Source organism: Pleurodeles waltl, chromosome 10 (genome assembly GCF_031143425.1).
Source record: "Pleurodeles waltl isolate 20211129_DDA chromosome 10, aPleWal1.hap1.20221129, whole genome shotgun sequence".
Lineage (NCBI taxonomy): Eukaryota > Metazoa > Chordata > Amphibia > Caudata > Salamandridae > Pleurodeles > Pleurodeles waltl.
The window spans coordinates 155,371,955-155,389,426 of NC_090449.1; the positions used below are offsets into that span (position 1 = coordinate 155,371,955).

Here is a 17,472-nt window from a genome sequence, read left to right on the forward strand (position 1 = left end):
CTCCAATTACTAGACCAAAGCCTGCTTCTGCCTCTATATATATAGTGCAACGGTATTTTGGTGAGGGGTATATACCAGCACTTCCACCTTTACTAATTGTCACTATGCACTATCAAGTATGAGCCCTCTTACAGTCTACAGTCAGACTTGAGCATTCTATTTTTACCTAATGGCTTGAAACAGGGGATGGGCTCTCATTATCTGTTACCTCAGGTCAAGTCGACCTAAACTCTTGGAACCTATATGTTAACCAACAGAGGAATGCAGGGAATATACAATTTCATAGTAAACTTTTATTTTTATATAATAGCGCCTCCACGATGAGTATACCTAAAAACGTTTTATTCTATAAAAATGGCAATTTGCACGCACATACGAAATATCATGATTCACTTTAATAAAACACTGCCCGGCCCTGGAGTGGGTGTAAGACATTATGGCCCAGATTTAAGCGGGCCTACAGCCACCTTGCGTCACATTAGCATCATTTCTTTTGCGCGAATGTGGCAGAACAAGGCCAAAAATCGCCACACCGTACATTGTGCCACTTTGTAACCCCTTGTGCCACATTATGCCTGTGCCAGGTATAATGTATGCAAGGCGGGTGCCAAAAAAATGGTGCAAAGCAGGCGTTAAAAGGGGGCATTTAGAAAGAAAGATTGTGCTAAACTCCATGTTCCTTAACATACTATAGATGTAATGGATATATGCGTGGCCCTATTGGGGTTTATGAATCATTGAAAAGTTATTCCGCTGAAGGTAAAAACATATTGGGTATGTTTAAAAAAAGGAAACCTTCTTGGAATGTAATTCCCTTGCAGTACTGTATTATATTTAATAAATCATGGTGAGATTTCCTCATTCCATTATTCCACAAATTCATTCTCAGCTGCAGTGAATACTCTCCTTTTCCTCGACCTCCTACATGGCAGTAAGTTTTTTTGGGGAAACTGCACACTTTTTCTGTTCCCTGTGAAAGTAAATACACTTCACTGCCTGTTCCACCACCGTCCCACTCGTTCGGTTATTCTTCGCTTTCTCTCTCCTCCCTGATTTGGCTGCCTCATCAAGGACAAAGCAGGGAAACACGTTTGCTTTTGTTCTGGCATTAAATAGATCCTGTGTGATTCCGTCCTTCAAACTGCAGAGCTCAAACGGAAGAGAGAGGGCGGTCACTGAAACACGGTTTATGGTCTCATCTCAGGAGTGTCTCTAAGGGTAAATCTGAGACAGGTCCTGGGTAGTGCTCTGCTTAAGAGCTGCCCAGCTCCACCTGTAAAGGGGCATCTTCAGGGTCATTGTCAAAATAAACACAGCTCCTGACCTCCACTCCTTCTCTCTCCGGCTCTTAACTCCCCGCTGACAAAGCTTCTCCCATAGTTCTGCACAGCTCCACATTCCACATGGCAGGAGCTTCAGCTCTGCTGCCGGCAGAACAGAACAGAAACCTCTCCCACATGTCATGCAGATAAAACAAGCATACAGACCTGTGAAATGTGCTCCCGCTCAGAAACCGTAGAGTGGCGTCATTCTGTTCAGGCTAATAGACTCTAGTATCAGATCTGCTGAAGGACTCCAAGTCAAGGGTGGTTTTTATTAACTTTATATAAGCACTGCACCTTCCTGAAGCAAAGTGATTAATGTCACATCATGTAAGGTCGGTTAGGACGTGGAAGATGAGGAGCTCTGTGTGTGCATGCTACTGCGTTTCATTGAAGTTTAAGTAAAGAAAAAGAGAAGGAAAGTTCATTGGGGCACATACACAACGAAGCTACATTTCATGGGCAGTTAGGATGTTAGGGGAATTAATGAACATAGTTTTCATTTTTTTAAGTTATGTTTATTTATGAGACACTAGTCACAATTATGTTCTATAGAAGAGGATGATAATTGTCTTATAGGATAAGAATCAATAGTTAAGCTATAATTTAATGAGTAAAAAACTGTTCACTTTTTGCCAACAAGAAACCCTTTCGTGTTGCGATCCGGTCTTAGTAAAATAATGTAGCACTTGGGAATGAATATACAACCCAGGAGTCCCGCAGTGGAAGCCAGGATGGCGAAAATCTCCACGGCCACCATGTATTTGCCCTTGGTGCTCAGGTAGGCTGGGATGAAGGCCACCCACACACTGCAGAAGACCATCATACTGAATGTAATGAGCTGAGCCTCGTTAAAAGAGTCCGGCAACCTTCTGGCAAAGAACGCCAAAAGAAAGCTCAGGAGAGCCAAAACTCCAATGTAGCCAATAACAAGGTATAGAGCAACAGCAGAGCCATCATTGCACTGCAGAATCATCTTCCCCATTTCAGAGGTGTCTACGTCTGGGAAAGGTGGAGCGAGGATGATCCACACGATATATATTATACCTTCCCCCAAAGATAAGAAGATGACTAAAGAGTTTCCAAGTCTTGGTCCAACCCACTTCCTCAGCTGGCTGCCTGGCTTTGTGGCATTGAAGGCCAGCACTACTGTGACGGTTTTTGCGAGAACGGAAGAAACAGCAATGGTAAAAACAATTGAAAAGCTTGTTTGTCGTAGTACGCATGTTACTTTTACAGGTCGGCCAATGAATATTAAACAGCAAAGGAAGGAAAGTATTAGAGAAATAAGGAGGATGTAGCTCAGGTCTCTGTTGTTGGCTTTTACAAGAGCGGTGTGATGGTGTTTTATAAAGATCCCTAGAACACCAGCTCCTACTACTGAAAAAAGAACTGAGGAGAAGGCTAACAGAACACCCAGCAGATCCTCATAAGACAAAACCTCCAGGGTCCTTGGAATACATGAATCCTTCTTCTCATTGGGCCACTGATCTTTAGGGCACCTTACGCAGTTTTCCATGTCTAGGAGAAAAAGAAGAAGAAATGTAAAAGAGAGAATGTTATGCACAATCCATAAAAACATAAGGAGGTAGAAAACACCTCAGCCCTTAATATTGATATGGGTCTCTTAAAACCATGTTTTTGAAATGCAAATATTTTTATGCTGAAACAAAAATGTGTTAAAAAAAGAATCATGTTAGGTCTGAAGTATTTGTTTACTCCCTTCCTACTACTGGCGAGTCTGACCCTGGCCAAGCTCTAACTCATATGTCCACCCTGCTAGCCTTGATAAGATACACAATGACGTGGCTCTACCTCCCTTGTCCACCACACATGACTCTTTTAACAAGACTCTTCAGTCAGCCTTTGACTCCAAGTTTCTCCACTTGCACTCTGCCGCACCACATATCCAGGCCTGACACACTCCCACCATCACTTTCTTTCATAAGCACGTGTGTCTCCATCCCCAAACGTGGAGTAATTGCCAGCAGACCTCCGACACCTCAACAATTAGAACCATAAATCCCACCACAACAGGTCATTAAACAGCTCAATCTTCCTATAAGTGTGACCTTATCTCCTCAATCAATTCAGTTTTATATCAGCTGCTATTCTGTTTGGTTAGCTATTTACCTTCCTTTTGTGCTGGAGCATATCCACTATTAACTGTGCTTACGATTTCTTTAAAATCATAATTTTCTAGGACACACACAACACATTCCTCACTGTCCCTCTGCACCTATGATCACCAGCAATAGCCCCCTTCAGTTTGCTCAAATCACCTAATTCCCCCCACCAAATCTTCAAAGGAACTTGTTCGCCTACAATTTACTGTGAATCCTTCAAATGACTACCCAGAATGTTTAAAACAGTGCCTGCTTGTATAAAAATAACCCTACAAACGGGGTAAACTGTAAAATATTCCCCATTAAGTGAACATTGGGAAATTGGCATACCTACAAATCTCTCCTCAGGTTATCAAAGTGGAATGATTTATTGTTTGCCAGAGAAGCAGAGGTGACCATACTCAAAATGTCTATTGTAGTATTGTGTTTAATTTTGTTTTATCTGGAGATTGTTTTGTTTAGTGACCACACCACTTTACAGCAGTTTCAGAGGTCTTCAAGGAAATACTTAAGGGAAAGGCAGTTGGGTATCCAGATGGCCAGTGATTCCTTGGTCATGTGGCTTGGTGGACCAGCAGGTCACTATGAGGGAGCAAGTCCTTACACCAACAAGAACAGGAAGTTTCAGTCCAAATATAAATTCAAAAAGTTAAATGTAAATTGGGAGTGCTAAGGAGATTCCACAGATAAGCCTTATGAGAAAACATCAAAATGTAGCATGCCTTACACAAAGCATTCACAGGGATGGCTACCACACTGAATAACTCTTTACTGGATGACATAAGATGTGAAAAAGATTTGGGTCCTTCAGAAAAAAATCCAAGAACATTTCTCTTTAAACAATACTTAAATGTGCAGCTCAATTAGCTGACTGGTATTTTGATCCTAACCTGTTTCCTCTCTGCTCCAATTACCCTCAACGGTCTGACATATTTACTAATTATCCCTGATTGTTTCAAGTAGCTTTTTCAACCACAGCATCATTCGCAAAACCACCACAACCACTACACCTGCTTTTCTTGGAAATAAGCTCACTATTGTTGGTATATCTTAGCACACCCACTGCCAGGACTCCTTCAGACTGCAGAGTAAGAAGAGTGAAAAAAGAAAAACAGTGCAGCAGGTCATTTACATCTATACTCCCAAGATCTGGAGCTGAATCCAGTATCCATCAGTACCGCACCAACGCTGCTCCAATTTAGGAAAGAGTTGAAGACTGAATTTTCAAAGAACACTACGTCACAATGCCTTAACAGTCTGCTAACCAGCTACCTCTCCTATCACTTGTTGATTTACACTTGTCTTTAACCCATTATAGTGTTCTGCTGCCTTTTGGCTAGGTTTGCGCTATATAAATACCACATACATACATACATTTATGTTTAGTAAAATATAATTATCTAGATAGGAAAGGTTACTTATCAAATATGTTGAACTGTACACCTGTTTGCTCAAACAAAATTTCAAATACACTGTAAAAGGGCTCTCACACCCAATACAGGTAGACCAGCACTACAGAAAAACCATAAACAAATACAAATAAAGTCACTGGCTTGAAGTCAAGTTAATTGTGGACCATTAAAATACGATGTCTAGTCAGTTTAAAGAGTATACACCTATCCCTAATGTAGTGAAGGCCACAGCCATGCAGTGCTTTTTTTAAAAAAAAATTTATGCTTAGCGTCTTGAGCTGTTTCCTGCCTTTCATCAGGCATCAGTTTCTGAGTTCCAAGGTTTGTGTGATGTGGTCTGTTTGTTGTAATCCTGGGACGGAATTGGCTGCACTTTTGTTTGTTCTTTACAGTTTATGGACTCCGCACTCTCAGCACCTGGCACCAGTCATGCAGGTCAGCTTTGGGGGTGGTGTTAAATTTGTATGCAGGACCCTTTTACTGATGGAGGGATTGATCTGGCAGAAGTTCACTTTGCAAGTCTTGTTCCTGTAAACGCTTTAATCATGTTCTTGTACCTAATGCTCTATCTCACATTTAGAGGACAGTGGTAATGTGGGAAATGTGCAATAACTGGGCGTGCATTCTACTGATTTTGGTTAATTCTATAATACTGTATAAGAAATGTTGCAACACCATAAAGCATTTCGGGCACCATCCCTCCAATGCACGGCTCAAAGTTCCAAGTACCCACTCACTCAGTCCATGTGTTTAGCCCGGTATACTGGCTTCCTCCATTAACATCACAGGGCTATGCCCACCCTGCTGTTTTCAAGGCGAACCTTTTTCATCTGAAATGTCATCAGCACAGTCAGACATCATCTTGAGCACTGTCTCCTCTTCATCATTTATGTAGTATGTTACATGTACGCATATATTTAACTTCCCGCGACTGTTCAGGCACTACATATTGTCATTGTGCCTGTTGCCTTTTGTCTCCCCATCAATTCTCAATACCTTACGTTTTGGAATAGGTGATGTCTCAGGCCTCACAGGTCTCAGACAAATGACACCAAACTGAAGACCAAGCACATCCCTTCAGCACTTGACTCTCAAGGTAGTGGTGTCGCAGGGAGGTGATGTGGGTTGTAAACTCAGAACTCAATAACACACCTATTAAAACTCAGGTAAATCAGGTGCAGTGAAGGCTTCTATTTTAAGAAAATACACACAAAGCTAAATACTACACATAGAATTGCAAATAAGAATACAATATGCAGTAGGCAAAATTAAAATCTAAATAGTATACAGGATCTTGGTGGGGATAGCAATTTAAGACCCCTCCTAAATTGGCTGCAGATAACCAGGGGACACATTACCTCCCATAAAAATATATAACGGGGGAACCCCATCAATCTAGTCTGCTTACTTTATCTGCAAAGGACCTAGTGTGAAATTGCAAGCCCTAACATGAAAAACTGCAATAGCCCTAACAAGCCTTTTTGTAACATCATGAACTCTTCATAATCAACAGAGTTAGGCCTGCAGGCTCCGCCAAGGTCACCACAAGCAATAAGAAAGGCTGAATGCCTTGAAAATGTATTTGCGTTTATTATTCCTCTGAGCAAAGTTCCACACTATTCCAAAGTCGCTGGGGATTTACTGCTCTAAAAAGGGAGCAGGGAAGAGAGAGTGGTGTGGGTTGGGTGAAAGTTGGAGGGTGGTCGGGCGGGAGACAAAGGGAAGTGGACAATGTGGCTTGGAGGTTGGAGTATTACATGCAGTACCTGGGGCCTTAGAAAGGGCTCGGGTGAGAGGCAGACAGCAGAGATCTGGTGCACTTGCAGCTCAGGCCTAAACAATTTTACTAACTGGATTGCCTGGCTGGTAAATTTTGGTCCAGGCTTTTACCCCTGGGAAATCCAGGTATAGTAACACCAGGGCAGGAATAATTGGGAAAAGCAGTGTCCAACCCAGGAATGAAACTTAGTCCAATTTGCAATCAGCACTAATGCCTGGAAAAGCCTAAATTGTGGACTAATCCTGTACACTCTGACAGCAGCCATTGTGTTATTTCCACATAGAGTTATCCCTAAATTTACATTACCTTCTAAATAGGGGTGGACGGAACTTGCAGCGTTACATAAATACTCCACAATATTCTGTGAGGTTCCACTTACCCATAGGAGTCAGGAAACCTGCATCATAGGACGCGAGCAGCTGAAAATCATTCAAAAGGCTCACGCACTCTTAAGTGCATCACTTGTTTTCTTTATCTGTTGCTGTGATGGACTACTTTGACATTTCTTTGGTGCTCCCTTTTCACTGTGGGTGTTTTAGGCTGGTAGCTGCCTGTGTTTTATTGCAGCATTCCATTCCTCCCACCTCCTCCCATGTAGCTGACATTTGTTTTGGGTTTATTCCAGTGCTGTCCTCACCTCTGGCTTATATAGTAAGCTTATTTTACAAAAGATACACCCGGTTGTTTAGCTCACTGCTCACGAAAGCCACAATATGCCCTTTCTGGTAAAATGTAGCTAAACCTAGAAGCAATGATGTGAAACTTGCTTAGTCTTCGCAGAGTCTCTCTTTCTCCTGGGCCCCTCCCTGCCACCACTCATTACATCGCACACATGACATTGCTTATCTCCTATATTGGGGCCATAAATCTCAGTCTCTCTGCTATTGTTAACTTCATTAGGGCTTTGTCTTGGTAAACAAAGAAGATCTCAGCGCGCACTGACTTGGTAGCCAAAAAAGCGCTCAGCACACGCCAGTCCGATGGAGCATATCATGCACATGGAGCGGTCAGACACGCTGTTCCTCATTGCGACACACTACTACTTTACTCACGAGTGACAGAGTCTCATGGCAGATGTGCGCTGTTGAAATCTTTGGTTACCCTGAGATTTCCAACAGTGCTGCGACCATCACTGCTGAACTCTACCTGTCTGGCCATGATGTCCAGCTCTATCAAGCTCAGTTCCTGAGCCAACATCAAGTTCTTTTCTTCTATGGATAACTTTTTCTCGTCCAATGCCTTCTCCTTCTGCAATCTGAGCTTAGCCAGCTCCAGTTTTAGGTTCCTCTCCTCTCTCCTGTCCTCCACTTCCTCTGGGGTCAGGTTTTTTAGAGGACACACAGCTTCCTGCCCAGAAGGGAACCATCTCTCCTTGCAGACTGGTTGTTCCCATCTCACAGGCAATCCCAGACTATCCACTGAATCCAGATCCAGCTTGTTGTCATCCTTTGTCTCCACATCATCCTCCTGTGGGGTCACATGTGTTACATCTGTTGATTCCAACTAGGCCCTCAGCGCCTTTTCTAGCTCCACCTTCTTGGTGAGGCCTTTAGTAGAAACCCCAAACTCCTTGCAAAAATCCTTGAGTTGTTGCTCTATGTACTTCTCCATTCTGGACAATTCCAACTCCAGTTTTGCAGGTGCACGTGAGGGTGCAGTTATGGGACCTCCATTCAAAGACGTGATTTAGAATAAAAAGCAAAAATGCCAATCAGGGTGAATTGAAAAATAAAAATACCAATTGAAGCAAGTAGGAAGGAAAAAAACAATTATGCCACAAGACAATTGATTTGAATTGGACTAAATGTGGATGGTAGCGTACCCCCATTTACTGTAAGGTATTGTACAAACACAAGTCCTATCCTCACCACTGATCACCAGTGTTAGAAATTGGGTCTCTAGTGGGCAGGGGTATTTCACTCGAAGTAGAAGCCACAATTCTAGTCAGGGTACGCCAGTCACACTTCCTAAATTAACCTGTGCTCACCCTCCTGTAGCTTGGCACTGAGCAGGCAGGGATAACCTAAGAGGCAATGTGTAAAGTATTTGTACAAAACTTGAACTATAGTAACACAGTGAAAACTCCACAAAAAGGCTCCACGGCTGTTTAGAAAAATAGGAAATATTTATCTGATTAAACTTAGACCCAAACAACAAAACATCCAATTACACTTGCAATGGTTATCATGGTTCAAGCTTAGTATTGAAAATCACAGTGCTTAAAAAGATGCAGGAGCTCCCCTATAGGGAGTTCCGGTAAGTTCTCTTTAGAGGAGTCCTTGGACAGCATGCACAATTATGGTTCTGATGCTGTCCGCCAAAAAGTTTGTAGGGTAACCCGGCTCCTCGAGACTGGAAGTCAATGCGGGGTGGAAACACACAACAAGCAGCCAAGAGCTGTGGTGTGGGGTCCCGCAGGGTATGCAAGCACAGAGGCTGTGTAGTCAGCCTCTCCCCTTACTCACAGTACCATGTCCATGTCTGGACAGCTGTGTGTAGATGAAGAAGCGCTATGAGCACTGGCTTGGTGAATGAAGAAGCGCTATCTACCTGACTTGGTGAATGAAGAAGCACTAAATGCGCTAACTTGGCCAGTGAAGACGCACTACACAATGAGTTGGCAAACCAAAAAGCAATATGCGCGCTGATTAAGCAAAAGAGGAAGTACTCGCCACGCGCTGACTTGGTAGATGAAGAATCACTTAACACACGCTGACTTGCTAAATGAAGAAGCGCTTGGCACACACTGAGATGGTAGACGGAGAAGCACTTAGCATGCGCTAGTCAGGTGAAGCATTTCATGCACACGGTGCGGTCAGACACACTGTTCCGCATTGAGATGCACTGCTACTGGGCTCACGAGTGACAGAGTCCCAAGGCAGCGGTGCAAGGTTTAAATTTTTTATGGCCCTAAGATTTAAGACTTTTGGCAAGTTAGTAAGCCCTTGGAGTTAACTGAGATGTCCTTTCAAGTTGTAGAGCAGGAGTAGTCCTCACTGCAAGAGGCAGCAGGCCAACACAGCAGAGTAAGTTGCAAAGTGGCAGTCTCTCCTAGAAGCACAGCAATCGACAGGCAGTAGGGCCAACAGAGCAGTTTGCAAAGTGGCAGTACATCCTGGCTGTATAACTCCTCTTCTTGGCAGTGTCCTCAGAACCCCAAAAGTAAATTGAGTTGGTGGGGTTTGAGGTCCAGTACTTATAACAAAATGTGTCTTTGAAGTGGGGGAGACTTCAAAAGAGGCCTTTGGGGATCACAAGGTCCCTTCCTTTCCTTCCCTGACTCCACACACTCTACAGGGGGGGGTATGCAGCCCTTTGTGTGACGAGAGGCAAAGCCCTATTCTGGTGTAGGTGTCAGCTTCTCCCACCTAGCCCAGGAAGACCTATCAGCCAGGTGATGAACCATCAGGAAGCAAATGTCACACTCAAGCTTCCTTTTTGTGTGACTGTTTATAGGAAAGGCACAAAGTTCAGCCGTTACCGACCCCAAACGTGTACTCAGAGACAGGCAGAGGTACAGAACGGTTAAAGTAAGAAAATGCCAACTTTCTAAAAGGGGCGTTTTCAGATTTACAATTTAAAATCCAACTTCACCACAAGTTGTGATTTTAAATTGTGAGTCCAGAGACACCAAACTCCACATTTTCACCTCTTTCCAATTGGAAATTATACTTAAAGGATGCTTCAAGGCAACCCCAATATTAAGCTATGGGAGAGATAGGCCTTGCAGTAGTGGAAAATGAATTTAAGAGTTTTTCACTACCTGGACACGTTAAACTAAAAGGTACATGTCCAACATTTTAAATACATGCACCCTGTCCTTGGGGCTAACCAGGGCCTACCTTAGGGGTGATTTATATGTAATAAAAAGGAAGGTTTAGGCCTGGCAAGTGTGTACACTGGCCAAGTCGAAATGACAGTGTAAAACTGCACCCAAAGGTAATGCAGTGGCAGGTATGAGACATGTTTGAAGGCTACTTTAGTGGGTGGCACAAGCTGTGCCGCAGCCCTCTAGTAGCATTTCATTTACAGGCCCTGGGCACATGTAACATATAACTACTACTAGGGACTTATAAGTAAATCAAGTATGCCAATTGTGCACAAACCAATGTTAGCATGTTTAGAGGAGACAGCACTTGCACTTTAGCACCTGTCAGCAGTAGTAAAGTACACAGAATCCTAAAAGCCAGCAGAAAAACATGAGTTTGAAAACCAGGAGATCAGAGGGCCAAAAGTTATGAGAAACCATACCAAGGATGCCAGGTCTACCAAGAATCATTTCCTGTCATGGAGGGTTGTCAATGGAATTCACCTTGGTTCAGCAAAATGGGATTTTTGTCTGCTGTACAGGAACAAAATGGTAATTAGCTTGTGCTCACTGCAGCCTCACTCAAACCTCAAGAAGTGCGTCATTAAAAACCACATTGCTGATAAAATATCTGAATTTGTAGAAAACTGAAAGATCTCCATTTGCAAATGTAATAACCCCTGTACAATGCCCACAAACATAACTGAATTTGGAGCATTCTTTGCATTTAATGGTAAATATATACTGAAGGGGAAAAATATATATTTTAATGGTACTAACAACTCCTAATTAAAATGTATAGAATTCAGCTCCAGTAACTAACACGTAGGGCTGATGGTACTGTGCAAGTAGCATTCTGTTTGTGAAAAATAGCACTAAGAAACAGATATAGAAAACTTCCACGTTAACGTCTCTGCAGTTTATCGGGAATGAAAGGTGGCAGAAACTCACGTAAATCTAGCAGGCGGCCATGTCAGAGTGAATAGAAGAGAAAGGAGAAGGTGCTGTTGAGGGAATAAATTACGTTAACGAGCCACATCCCTGTATTCTGCTTGGCTCCAGTAAGGTTAGGCTGACCAGATTTTGAGGAGCAAAAACCGGGACAGGTCAGACATAAAAGAGGGACTAAAGACTTTACTCTCACCTTTATATCTGGCCTGTTCCGTTGTTTTGCGTAGCTTTGTGAATGTGTGCCTATACATGTGTGTTTGTGCCTATACATATGTGTGTGTGTGTGTGTGTGTATGTATATATATATATATATATACACACACATACACACACACACACATATGCACACACACACACGCCTACAAGACTACATATATAAAATTATCTATGGCTTGACCTCCTACCCTGCACCCCTAACACCCCCCCCCATCCACCTCTCTCTGCTCCCCACTCCGTCTTCCTTCTGGGAGCAGAAAGGGGACTGTGTTGCCTGACAGTAGCAGAGAAATTACTTTAATTCCTCCATACTTTGTAGGCGTCTTTAACTTATGCTTCCCTACATGACCTGACCTTTGTCCAAAAAAACGGGACATTTATTCAATGATCTGCCCTTCGTCCCAAAAAACGGGAAATTTATTTAAAATTAAGAGAAGCATGGGGACACCGGGACAGTCCTCTAAATACCGGGAATGTCCGGGGAAATTGGGGACGTCTGGTCACCCTAAGTAAAGTCCACTTCCAAACCTTTATGTGCCATGCTCCTAGTGTTATGGGGTGGATGTTGTTATTCCGGAAAAGCATGCATTCAGATAGACAAGTTTTGCTGTCTGGGTTGCACAAGCGCTGGCACATGATATGACATGACACTGTGACCATAGACATTGAAGATGGACGAGTGTGCTGGAGCCAAGCAGAATACAGGGATGTGGCTCGTCAAGGTAATTCATTTATTTCCTCAACCGCTCCTGTCAGGCTTCACCCACTCTTTCCTCTTCTGTTCACTGGGACACTTACCCGAGTTTTCAACTCCACTCTCCTAGGCCGAAAATAACGAGAGCCCCGCTGCCTGGGAATCAAAGTTGAAAATGTTCTCTAACAAAACAGCTGCAGCCCTGGCAAGTGCCACACATCTCATGTTAGAATAACGCATTTTCGGTCATTTTCTCGCAATGCCTGAGATTGTCACACAAAAGAACCATGTACTGAAGTGTGGTAAAACAGTGTAGTTCAAGTTTTTCACTTTGCTAGAAGCTCTAAGTACTGTTTATCAAAAGACACAAGGTAGTGCGGGTGTATAATGGGAGGTATGGGATTCTCCATATATTACGAAAAAATATGTGTTCTACTGTCACAGAAACTCATATCTCAGCCAAGCGAGCCAGCCCGCCTCAGCATCGCAATTCCGGGGCCCCATGGTCCAAGCACTGGTCCTTTGGTGGGAGGGGGCACTCAAGGGAGATCTAGTGCTGGGGAAAGTGCCCCACGCATGCTTCCTTCCCATAGATCATTAATCAAATAATGATGTGCTGATGCCCAGAAGCTTCTCCCTCCCTGAAGGAATGAAGAGAAAGTGTGGACGAGCACAATGCACCTGAGGTTACACAGCCAGCCCTCCCATTTCTGGTGCTTTGCCGCAGTTTTAAGATCTTCCTAGAGTTTCTCGTTGCTCAAATGGGTGTAATTTCTAATAATTATATGGTTCCATTGTCTTCATCACTTGATTTTGCTTGCGAGAAAGTGTCACTCATAATTACACAGAAATTATGAAAATGTCACACATAGCAGTCTGAAGCCTTGGCTGCTATGAAGCTGTTGCATCATGCAAGCCGCATGCTAATTTTACGTGAGTTTCTGCTGCCTTTCATTCCTGATAACCTGCAGAGACATTGGAAGTTTTCTACAGCTTTTTCTTAGTGTTATTGTTCACAAACAGGATACTAGACTGGCCCGGGAATGCCGCTGCCTCCCTCCATGGATGGAATAATGGTGCATGCATGTGTGGATGTGAGAAGTGTTGGTCGGAATGAATCTGGGATCCTGAAGGAGAGGAAATGAAAAAAGTAATGGAGCAGGGAATCTTTTGGTTCAAAAGAGCAAACAGGATGAGTTGGTGGTGAGATGGAACCTACCAGCAACTGAAAACATGCCATTTGGGAACAAGGAACAGGCTTTAAATGCTGATTGTAAAAAGGGTGGGGGTCCACATTTGTGCAAACAGAATTACCGTGACAAGCACTACAAGCCCATTGTGCAGAAGTGATTGTAAGCACAGAGAACTGAAGGCATAAACAGAAACCTAGGGGCAGCAATGTATTACATCATTTACAATCTTGGTTTCCTTGTTGTTCATCTTCAACCAGCCCGTCATCTTTTAGTTAATGCATTTTAAGTAAAGCTTTTTATTACCATATCGTTGACTCATGGTTAATAAACAATTTTTTTGTGTATATACATAAAAATAAACATAATAATACAGTTATTCTTTATTATTTAAACCACGTATTCCTTTTTATGACATTAATGCTAATATACACTTGTTTTAGCATACATTTACCTGGTGCTTTTACTGCTTTTTAGGTTTCGCCTGCATGCGCACTTGTGTGCATGCTTGTGAAAACTTTTGTTGGTAAAAAAAAAAAAAAAATTAAAAGGGCTTGGAGCCAACCACTTACTTACCTAAACTTACTCCAATGTTGCTCTGATTTACCTACTTCAGATTGGCCAGCACGTCTTCTTCACGTCACTTCCTGTCGCTGTCTTCTTCGCCGATCTTGCTGTCGAGTTGCCTGTGGACCTAGTACTCCTTCCGATCACTTCCTATTGGACACAGGCCAGTGTCCTTCCCACTGGCTGCGACGCTGAAGGTACTTCTTTTTTCTTTTTGCATGCCGTCGTCTTTCTTCTCTGATGACTTCGCTGCCGTCTTCTCTGTCTTCTTTCTTCATTCCTGACTTCTTTTTAATTCCAGCATGTTGTCTTCTTTCTTCAATGCCTTCTCCTCGTCTTCTTTCTTCATTGCCTCCTGTCTTCTTTTTCCTTTCTGCATACCGTCTTCTGTCTTTGCTATCTTCTTTACCGCATGCCGTCTTCTGTCTTCTCACATCTGCACTCTTCTCACGAGACGTGTCTTCTCACGCCTTCTGTCTTCTGCCATCTTCTGTCTTCTTCCACCTTCGGTCTTCTGCTGTGTTCTGTCTTCTTCTGTGTTCTGTCTTCTCCAGTCTTCTGCCGTCTTCTATCTTCCATCTTCTGTCTTTCGGGTTCTTTCTTATGTCTTCTTCCGTGTTCTGTCTTCCATCTTGTGCCTTCTTTTTTCTGTCTACTTTTAGAAGCAGTGCCTGTTTTACCCTCCGTACATGCATGCATTGTCCGCGTTAACATTAATATAACACTTGCAGTATTTGTGGTTCGAAATGTAAAGAAGACTGCAATTTGTGATACTCATCCTGATCTACAGTTTGTAAAGTCAAGCATTCAGATGTGAGAATTGAGTAGCAGACAAGAAATGTGATGTGGTGGACCGGCATCATAACTCACTGGTAGTTTAACCCTAACTGGACCAACTCAATAGAAGTCCGTGTCATCAGCCCCAAGAATAACTTCCCAAATTGCCCTGTGAATGCATGAGTTCATTTCACAACAGTTGTCGAGTTAAATTGTCCAGACCAATATGCAAGCATTTTAGCACTGACGTATTTACATCTGCTTTCATCTCTTTTTAGTGGTTAGTGGCTCATCTGTGACTGTGCAGACATATTTAATTTCCTTAACACTTCGATTTTTCCCAGAGTCCAGCTTCCTACTGAATTTACAGTGGCTCTCACCGAACTCATGTTTGTTTTTCAGCAGATGATCCAACTAAAATACTGCGTCTGCTTTGCAAAACACCTTTACATGGCAATAGGCATAAGGTCTACCAGGGCTATCATCCGCATAAACAAAATTGGGCACCATGATCACGCAACTCAGGAGAAAACATGCAAACATCTTATAGGTATAAAGCCTGCAGTGCGGGCCCCCCATATCATCCTTGTCCGGCGCGTTTCTAGCAGGGGGCCAGGAGGGCCAGGCCCACCCAAGGAACCCCCTGGCCCTCCCAAGGTCCATATAGAAGTATAAATATATATATTTCTTTATTTCCTTAATGGTTAATGAGGGCAATCAGCAGCCTCGCGTTCTGAACCTAAATGGTAAACTTCCTGACAAACACCAGTGGGTAGGATACTTGAAGTGCCAGGGATAGGTGTGAAGTCTGTGGGATGATTGTTGTTTAAATGCTCAGGTGAAAACCAGTGGTACCTGTGATATGTCTATTGTATCAAAAGAGGCTTGCAAGCTACAATTAAACATTACGTAAAAGATGACATAGGGCCAGAGGCGCCAGGATTTTGTGATTCTGCTGATGTCGTGATTTCTGCATAATTATGGATTGGCCGCATTTGCCACATAGTGCCAATAATTTCCAGATTTAAACAAAAAAAAATCTACTTCAAACGGATTAAAAGTAACTAAACCACTACCAAGTGTTGTCATGCAGTAGCAGGCGTTTTGTCACGAACAGGCAAGACACTTCTCTGTCCCAGATTGCTGTGTTTAGATGTTAAACTGATATTAGTGCTGTGAAATCTTTGTTAACATGTAAAAACGAGAAAATGATGAATACTGCTTCAAAATACGCCACATTAGGCCACATAATTTGCCTTTTCTTGTTGCATAATTTATTACACCTTGCAGCATTATTTGGTTTTCCCTTGCCAGGTAATAACAGTTGGGCCTGAATATGGCAGAAACAATCTGAAATGGTTTTGCCATCCTAAGAAAAGTAATTGAAAATATGCATACAATCCGTTTATATCTTTGTAGTGGTTGTAGTTTCTTCCTGCTGTGACCCTATTCTTAACTCATTGTGCTATATGAAAAAAAAACCAAATTTTTCTGAATTGAAAAGACTTTTCGAAGTTTCAATAGCATAACCCAGATACAGCACGGGCCTGCGCAGTGCAAGTTCCTATTATAAGAGAAACAGTATTGGCAACTATTCTGATTGAGAGCTGGCAACATGTACTGCAACTGTCCTAACTACTGCCTACTCCCAATCTCCAGTGGTGCTAGGTGAGTCACATAATTAGAAGGACCCTAAGAGGGAGACAGAACCTTTTAGAGTACAGGGAACTGTGTATTTATTATCTCCCAACAAATTCTCTCTCTATGTCACATGGATAAAATTGGATTATAGGGCTAATGTAACCTCTCTGCCCTAAACCAATAAAATAATATAGTCGGCTAATGCACTTACTGCTAAAATGTTCCTATAATCTGTGGAGTTCTAATATTGCTCTTCAGGATTTTCATTTTTAACTAAAGATTTGGACAGTAAATGTTGTAAAACATTCTATGTCCTGCCATCAATGTAAAAATTCTGAGCTTCTAGCGGTCCCTGTTAAACAACACACTTATTTGAGTTGCAAGTAATTGTGTTTTGGTGCATTTTGAAAGGCTCAGCACATAACCAGGTTAGACCACTAATGTTATTAACTAATAATTAACTCACAGCTATGGAAGTGGTGGTGTCCTTTTGTCAGTAGTCCTGAAAACCCTTCGTCCACAGCTTCCACCACTGTGGCTCTATGAGTAGTGAACTTAGTCATAAATTCTAGATTCTTGACAAGAGGAAATGGTGATAGGAATGGTGCATAGATGAGATATGAAGATTACTTAGAGAGTGTGAGGATAGAAAAGACGTGGGTAAGGAAAAAAGGAAGGATAAAAAAGAATGGTAAGGAAAGAGGTGGATGAAAGAAGAATAAACTAGTGAGTAGAAGGGAAGGTAGAGAGTGTGATAAAGATGTGTTGAAGGTGAATGAATAAGGGTATGGCAGGAGGACAATGAGCAAAGTGGGTGATGGGAATAGGGTGATTGATAGATCTGAACTGAGAAAGAAACAAGAGGTGGGATGAGAAGGAAGAGTGGAAAGGGGTGAAGGTGCTGAAATAGGCTGATAAAGGATTAGGATGATGAAAAACAAAGGTAATCAGAGAGGAGCGATAGAGCATATGGTAAATTGTGTTGGGG

General features: G+C 42.6%; 1 protein-coding gene across 1 annotated transcript in view; it reads right to left on the reverse strand.

Annotated features, from left to right (window-relative positions):
- Positions 1 to 1,660: 1,660 nt before the first annotated feature.
- The window catches only part of LOC138262391 (vomeronasal type-2 receptor 26-like), a 32,437-nt gene continuing 16,625 nt past the window's right edge, over positions 1,661 to 17,472 (reverse strand). The window contains exon 4 of the mRNA XM_069212292.1: positions 1,661 to 2,843. Coding sequence (XP_069068393.1) covers positions 1,948 to 2,843 — 896 coding nt within the window. The 3' untranslated portion in view covers positions 1,661 to 1,947. The remainder of the gene's footprint in view (positions 2,844 to 17,472) is intronic.